This window comes from Mandrillus leucophaeus, unplaced genomic scaffold (assembly GCF_000951045.1).
Source record: "Mandrillus leucophaeus isolate KB7577 unplaced genomic scaffold, Mleu.le_1.0 Scaffold779, whole genome shotgun sequence".
In the NCBI taxonomy this organism is placed as follows: Eukaryota; Metazoa; Chordata; class Mammalia; order Primates; family Cercopithecidae; genus Mandrillus; species Mandrillus leucophaeus.
This window is the reverse complement of record NW_012108463.1, coordinates 503,359-511,591: the sequence shown is the minus strand read 5'-3', so window position 1 is coordinate 511,591 and position 8,233 is coordinate 503,359. Positions and strand designations below refer to the sequence as shown.

The 8,233-nt window shown below is 50.6% G+C and overlaps 1 protein-coding gene across 2 annotated transcripts in view; it reads right to left on the bottom strand.

Annotated features, from left to right (window-relative positions):
• Nucleotides 1-2,808: 2,808 nt before the first annotated feature.
• The window catches only part of CFC1 (cripto, FRL-1, cryptic family 1), a 7,641-nt gene continuing 2,216 nt past the window's right edge, over nt 2,809-8,233 (bottom strand). Inside the window, exons 4-5 of one of the 2 annotated variants that reach the window (XM_011966852.1) lie at nt 8,066-8,175; nt 3,399-3,696 (exon numbers count right to left, since the gene is read on the bottom strand). In XM_011966852.1, the coding sequence (XP_011822242.1) occupies nt 3,481-3,696; nt 8,066-8,175 (326 nt within the window). In that variant the 3' untranslated portion in view covers nt 3,399-3,480. Of the gene's footprint in view, nt 3,697-8,065; nt 8,176-8,233 lie in introns of both variants that reach the window. The other variant, XM_011966853.1, reaches the window with a different exon arrangement.

Here is an 8,233-nt window from a genome sequence, read left to right as displayed (position 1 = left end):
TGAGCCACCACACCCGGCCAATTTTTTGGATTTTTAGTAGAGATGGGGTTTCACCGTGTTAGCCAGGATGGTCTCGATCTCCTGACCTTGTGATCCACCCGCCTTGGCCTCCCAAAGTGCTGGGATTATAGGCGTGAGCCACCACGCCGGGTCCATGTCTGCATTCTTACCTTACCTGATTAAAACGAATCTCATCTGAAAACGAACTGATTCAGCAAATAAATCACTCATGTCAACAAACTGGTAACATTCTCACATATATAGTGCCAAAGTTGAGCTGTTTCAGGTAATTAACATAATTTGTATAAGGATTAGAAATATCTCTACAGTAGATCTCATTTCAGATTTAATGGCAATAAATTTGTTGGAGAGGCCGTGAGTTAGGATGCAACTCCGTTTGTCAAATCATGGTTGCATCACAACTGTAGGTTTGAGTACAGATAGACGATCTCATAAAAATCAACAAACGCATATAGGCTCTATGGAATAAAGAGTATTGTATATTTTGTTATTACTTGTGAATTCTGTGCTATAATGTACTTTATATCAGTAAAACTTATAATAAAGTGATATCAGCCGGGCGCAGTGGCTCACACCTGTAATCCCAGCACTTCAGGAGGCCAAGGTGGGTGGATCAAAGGTCAGGAGATCAAGACCATCCTGGCTAACACGGTGAAACCCCATCTCTACTAAAAATACAAAAAAATTAGCTGGGCGTGATAGTGGGCGCCTGTAGTCCCAGCTACTCAGGAGGCTGAGGCAGGAGAATGGCGTGAACACGGGGGGCGGAGCTTGCAGTGAGTCGAGATCGTGCCACTGCACTCCAGCCTGGGCAACAGAGTGAGACTCTGTCTCAAAAAAGAAGGAAAAAAAAAGTTATATCAGCATACTGATGCACCTTTTTTGTTTCTGGAGAGCCAGTTCTCACACGCTGAGCAGCACATCCTTCCCCGTGGGAGTGCTGCAGACATTTCCCAGCCCAGCACTCCACTCACTTGGCAGCATTCCGCTTCTGGGGATCCAGCTAGCTCTGTGGCCACAAACTTCCATAGCACTGTGCCGGGTTCCGAAGGGGTCCAGGCGCTGGCCAGATCAGTGGGAGTCGAGCAGCTGTAACCGTGAGAGACACAGCCCCTTGTTTTCCTTTCCCCATAACAGACAGTCCAAGTGAGAGAAGTGCCTGTGCATAGAAAGCTTATCAAACTTAATTTTAAATACTCAAAATTGAATTCCACGGAAAAGTCACTCCCAGAAACTTTTGCTGGTGTGATGTATGGCTGTACGTGCCAGAGTGGCTTTGCAGACAACGGAAACTGGGAAAATATCCAGAGGCTGCTTCTGAATGCTCACAGCCAGAAAAGTCCATTTGGTTCTAGGCTAGAGTGGGGAAATTGTGATGTGGCTGAAAGGAACAAGAGCGCCCCTCAGCCGGCAGGCGTGCGCTGGGGCTCTGAAGTGAAACTCCGACATAGGAATGGGCTGAACATACCAGCCCTGTGCTGGTGTAAATCCTTATGCGTCCCCTGCATCTCCTCCCAGTATCCCTGGCGAGTGGCTCCCTCGGAGAAGGCATGTGAGGACAGATTTTGCTCTTCTGGGATGTGTGGGGGATGACTGAGCCAGGGCTAAGCTGGCAAGTAAAGTGCAGCTTCTACGAACACTGCAGAATGGACACAGCTGGGGACTGCTCTGGGAAGGGAGGTGCCCTCCCTTCATCTGGGTGAGCAAACCCAGGGCTGTGAACAGGCTCTTCCCAGCAAGGGGTGCTGGCAGATAGTGGCCTAGAGGATGTCTCTATTTGTCCTCCTCAACTGCAGGGGACAGATGAGATCTGGGACACATTTATATGACGCTAACAGCCATGAGCTCAGCATTGCTCTTTTCTCTCCTGAGAAGTTTCTCCTTTTTAACTGTCTCTGGACGCCTGGGCTGCGAAAAGAAAATGCCTTTTATCCTCAAATTCTCCTTGCCTTTTCAGGGCTAGGTAGGTAAAGGCTTTTCAATTAGTAGACAGATAAATGGTGACTCTGACTTTCTTGCCTATAATCAAGAATCATTTCACTGGAAGGACCCTTTCTAGTATTCTGGTACAGAAATCCATAGAGCCTGACTTCTAATTTTCTAATTAAAACGTATTTATACCCTATATATTCATACTAATATTGAACAGTTCTGGTTTCCTTTTAACCACAACTGTGACCTCTCAGTTCCATTTCCTAAGTGCACCTACTGAAAATAAAGCAGTGTCTTTTTTGCCTGGCAGTGTTGTAAAAAATAGGCATTCTGTAAACACAAATTTTATGAATAGCATATACATATTCATCAAGCTCTTAGGATAATTTGCAAAGTTTATCACTTGTTTATTCCTACAATAAACTGAAATAAAAGGCACTGCTCAGAATGCACTTGAAACTACCTTAAGACAACTTATATGTATTTTTTTTGTCACTTTGTTGCCCAGGCTGGAGTGCAGTGCACAATCTCGGCTCACTGCAAGCTCCGTCTCCTGGGTTCACACCATTCTCCTGCCTCAGCCTCCCGAGTACCTCGGACTACAGGCGTCCGCCACCGCGCCCGGCTAATTTTTTTTTTTTTTTTTTTGTATTTTTAGTGGAGATGGAGTTTCACCGTGTTAGCCAGGATGGCCTCGAGCTCCTGACCTCGCGATCCGCCCACCTCGGCCTCCCAAAGTGGTGAGATTACAGGCCTGAGCCCGGCCTCAAAACATATTAATGCCTAGAAATATTTATGTCTTAAAACTTGAATAATTATTTTTCTCATGAACCAATGAACTCCAAGCCAGCCCTCTAATGAAGTTCTACTCTATTTTTATTTAATACTCATTTGAATGTTACGTTAAATTCGTATGTTCATAGCCACTAGTTGAAAAGATTGAAAATGCCAGTAAACTCATTGACAATATAAAGCGTAAAAGTAATTGTGTCACGCAGGCTCATGAACTACCGTGCATTTTAAAAGCTGAAGCGCTCAATTCAAGTGTCCTTTACCTGAGGTGCTCGCTCATTCCGCATGGCCAAGCCTGTGTGGTGCGGCCCGGCCGGGCGTGCTCAGCTCGCGGCGCCCGTCGCCCTGGACGGGCTGTGGAAGCGGCCTGAGAAGCGGCGCTGGGGAGACGGGGGAGGCTGCCTGGGGCTCTGTAGGCTGAACTCTGCCTGCCTCGCCTTGCGGTGGGTTCCGCAGCAGACGCGCCCCCCTTAAGGGAGATGTTGTGAAAGGAAGGTGCTAACTGTCGGGGGAAGGAGGCGGTGCCAGGCTTTCTGGCTCCAGCTTTGGCTCCTTATCGCTGTTGTCCTGCTGTCTCTACCTACAGGTCCCAGCCGGGCTGGGGACACACGGATCTGGATCTGGATCCCAGATCCAAGGATCTGGAGCCAAAGGCGCTTTCATGAAAATGTTTATTACCCCGTAAAAATATCCACCCAGCGCTTCAGCTTACGGTAAACTAAACACACCTATTATTTACAACAGTGAAAATGAAAGGCGATGCCCAGGTCCCGGCCTTCCGCAGGGGGCGCCGCTCCCGCTGCGGGACGGAAGGCACGAGGGAGCGAGGGTGCGCGGGCGCGTCCGGGCGCAGGAGGCGGTGCAGGAGCGCGCAGGGCAGCAGGAGCAGCAGGCTGGGCGCGCCCCCGGCGCCGCGCACTGGAGCGTGGGAGGCCAGGAAGTCTTTCGGGTCTGGAAAAAAAGACAAACCGGAGATGTATGAATACAGTGTTGCGGCTCGGTTTGAGGGCGTGCAGTAGAAACGCCTGCGCCCCGCCTTCTGCAGGCCCTTTCATCCTAAGCCCTCACTAGGCTCCGCCCCTGGGCCACGCTGTAGGGCGAGGTGTGCGGAGGCTGGTACCTGCCGGCTGCACGGAGGGTTTCCTCTAAATGTGTGTGGAACTCAGAGCGCTGAAGGAGAATTACAGTACTGTTTTTAAAGGGGAACGACGAACAGCCCTTCCGTCTTTCTCATTTGGCCTATGACCTTTCAGGGAGTCCCGCTCCAGGTCATTGAGCGATTGGGCAAATAGACCCGATTTAAAACAGTGCTGTAGTATATAAATCAGCTCACCTCCGTCTGCTGCAACAAAGGTTCCACTTTTCCCCAAATGAGTGCTCGAAATATTTCTTTGACGAGGGACAGCTGATGGAGCAGGAGGGTGCAGCCACTCAAAGTCTGGTTGCTGTTCTGAGGAGGCCTAGCCCTGTGAGTGCCCTCGCGCCCGATGGGACTCACCCGCTGCTCCCCTTGTCCACATCGCTGGTCACAGGAGGCCATGCCTGAACGCCTAGTCCCTGTCTCCCCTCCCCACCCCTCACGGCAGGCCTCATTCATGCTGAACCCCGAGGGTCCCTGAGCCTTAGTCTCTATGTAGCTGGGACCCCAGTCCAGAACAGTGGAATGGGAATCTCTGGAGTGGTGGGGCTGGGCAGGGTCTTGGCTAATGCCCTGGGTGGTGATTGCCATGTGAAGTGGACAACCTTGCAGGCATGGCAGCCAACACCACTAGAACATTCTCACAAGTGAGTTCAGGCCTGGCTTGGAGTGGGGTCAGGCTGGTGGAAGAGCATGGCCAACTACAGGGACCCTCTCCCTGGGGCAACTGAACAAAGGCCAGCCACCTCCCCACCCGCCGACCAGGTCTGCCCCACCCTCTACTATACCTCCAGGAGATGCCCTCTGGACTTGGGAACCTGGCATGAGTATGAAACTGGAAATTAACAAGGAATGATGCAGACCAGCGCCTGCAGCAAGAACCACTCTACACCTGTCCACAGGTAGGCTGTGGTGGCATTGGCCAGGTCAGGCTCACTCCAGGCTTGGGTGCCACCTCCCCATAGCACCCCACCTTGGGAGAGAGGGTTGTTCCAGGGGTGCCGGAATCCCCAAACAGGAATACTAACATCTAGGTTCAGATGAGGCTCCAGAGAAGCTGATGCTAAGACAGGCGCTCACAGCATGTGAAGCTATTCAGGTGGGAGAGGTGTCAGCAGTACTGGGTCTGTGCTGGCCTTCCTCTGATAGAAGGAAACAGGAGGGCTGGACACAGGGTGCATGCTTACAGACTCAGAGCCAGCTGGACCTGCGAGAGCCATTCCAATGGCATCCCAGAGGTCTGTAGACTGGGTCTGGCCCACGGATGTTTGTTTGCTTGTTAGTTGATTGGTTGGTGGGTTTTTGCCAGAATTGCATTTTTAAAAATTAGTTTGCAGCAGTGAGGTGAGTCCTGACCTGGCCCTGTCTCACTTCTGTGTTACCTGCCCATCTCTGAAGACACCTGACTTGGCTACATCACCGTGTCATCGTGTAGACTCTAAATTTTAGAGTCTATGGAATTAAATTGTCTCTTGATACTTGTGAAAACTGATACTTGATGCTGTAGGGCCACAGTAGAAAGAGCCACCCCCTCAGACTAACAAGGAGATCCTGGCTAGCTCAGGACTGGGGAAAGGTCCCTGCTAGATGGAAGCTTTTCATTCTTGGAACCACAGAGCATCAGACAGAGCAATGAGTGCTCTTGGAGATCCCCAGAGAGAGAGTCCCTGCACGAGCCAGGGGGCCACGTTTTGTAGCAACATTCTATCTTCCACATATTCTTCGAAACCATCCTAATCTCGCATTAAAGGATTTAAAACATTTACTTACCTATTACTGTGCTGTTGGCTTTGGACCATGACCAAACTTTCTATATTCTATACAACACTATAAAAAATATCTTCATGTGTTTCATATTTATTCTTTCTTTTCTTTTTAAGAGAGAGGATCTTGCTCTGTCACCCAGGTTGGAGTGCAGTCATAGTTCACTGTAACCTCACACTCCTAGGCTCAAGTGATCCTTCTGCCTCTCAGCCTCCCAAGTAGTTGGGACCACAGGTGCTCGTCACCACACCTGGCTAATTTTAAAAATTTTTTGTAGAGACAGGTCTTGCTATATCGCCCAGGCTGTTCTCAAACTCCTGGCCTCAAGCAATCCTCCCACCTAAGCCTCCCAGAGTTCTGGGATTATAGGCATGAGCCATTGTACCCAGTCATATTGATAATTACTCTTATAGAAAGAGTACAAGAATGGGCCAGGCATGGTGGCTCATGCCTGTAATCCCAGCACTTTGGGAGGCCGAGGTGGGTGGATCACGAGGTAAGGAGATCAAAACCATCCTGGCTAAGATGGTTAAACCCCGTCTCTACTAAAAATTAAAAAAATTAAAAAATTAACCAGGTGTGGTGGCAGGCACGTGTAGTCCCAGCTACTCAGGAAGCTGAGGCAGAATGGTGTGAACCCCGGAGGCGGAGCTTGTGGTGAGCCGAGATCGTGCCACTGCACTCTAGCCTGGGCGACAGAGCGAGACTCCATCAAAAAAAAAAAAAAAAAAAAAAAGTACAAGAATGGCACAAGGTTAAGAATCAGAATTAGACCCTTTTTACTATCTGTAGGAGTTGATCTGTCTGTGTCTCAGCTTCCCCAAATGTAAAAGGTGTACCTACTTCATTGGCTTTCGTAAGAGTTAAATGGGATAATGGGTATATAAAGTGCCTGAAATACACTGAGATCTCCTCTCCTGCTGTAACACCCAGAAGAGCTTGCCCTACTGCAATGGCACCTGCCACGGAGGATGTTCCATCTATCATCGCCCTTGTGAACTTGAAGTCATCATAACCACCATCTGCACAGCCATCACAAGCATCACTGTAACTTGCCTTGAAGCAGGATGAATGGGTAAAAGAACACAAAGGTGTTACTACCCTCTCTGCACCTGACAGATGACTCTGAAGGATGACTGTCCTATTTCGTCCAGCTTTGATGAACAGAGGCCACATTTTCAGAGCCATTATCACTGTCCTTGGTAAATAGCAGTCTCAGCACTGGATGTTTCCAAGAATGTAAAATCGTGACCAGATATCCTGGAAGTCATCACAGCTAGTCCATTCCCCACGTTCCAACCTGGGCGGTCTAATGGCAGGTGGGAACTGACTTCATCTATGAGGACCACACAAGCACCCGCTGTGATTCTGATGCCTGTCCGTGAAATCTGTGTCTTCCTTTCTCTGGGGCCTAGAGGAGCAGCTGGTGACTCAGAGGCAGAGGCCCAGCAAAAGGAGCACACATATAAGAGGGGGTGCTTTGGGAAAATGTGGGAAGTGGGGTTAGGGGCTGTGCCTGTATTAAGAGTGTTCCTTGACTGCTGGTCCTACCAGGGAGAGAAGAGAGGCCAGGAAGGTGGAGAGCTAAGCATGCATTAAGTGTCCTCCACTGCAGGCCTCCAAGAGCAAGAGGGAAGCTGAGGGAGCCGGGTTGAAGATCTTTGGCCACTGGTACTGCCCTCCACACAGCCCTAGCAGGATGGCCTGAGGACGACAAGTGGGAAGTGGGGTTGCAGGGCTGTGCCCTTTGACAGATGGAGGTTCCCAGGGCTGACTGAAGTGGAGGGAGGGGGCAGGAGAGTGGCTCAGGGGCCTTGGCCTCATCAGGCATGCCCCTGGACACTGCACCACCAGACCACTCAGGCCTGGGAGAGGGCAGAGCCAGGGTTGGGGCCGAGAGGCTGGGCCTTCACTGGCTGTGCCCTCCATTGCTAGTGCCAGCCAGTGCTCGCCAAAGAGGAGAGGCTAGAAGGCACAGGATTCCAGAGAGAAATGCCGTGCTGCCAATGCCATGCTGCCTGTGCCCCTGCTGGTCCCACAGCTGAGCAGATGGTGCTGGCCTAGTGCAGAGAAACCACCTGAGATTTACACAGCTAACTTGTCTCCCAGATTCCTCTTCGATTACCAGTTGGTCATCTCCTGAAATTCCGCTCACTGAAACGGACACGTGAGGACACTGGAAATCATTTTTAAACTCAGCAATCTGGATATGAGCAACTTCAAACCAAAATTTAATTCACTATATGATTCCCAATGAATGCGATTTTCTTCAATGATGAATCCATCTAGTTTGCTGAATGCTATGTAGCCTGGCAATGGAAGATGCACTGTGGATCGGTATGGAGGGTGAGCTGCCGTGAAGGCACAGCAGTGTGTGGTGTGGTGGTGAGCTGGGGACCGAATTGCAGGGCCTCTTACCACAGCTGCCAGGCGTCTGGAGGGGAAGGCAGTGCAGGGTCCCGAAGACGCACCTGCAGAGGTGGCAGCCGCGGAGGGTCCAGGCTCCATGCTCCAGGGCACCGCATTCACTGAGAAGACCCGGACCTGCGTCAATGCGGTGGCCTGCGTGCCCCTCGCCCGGCGCCC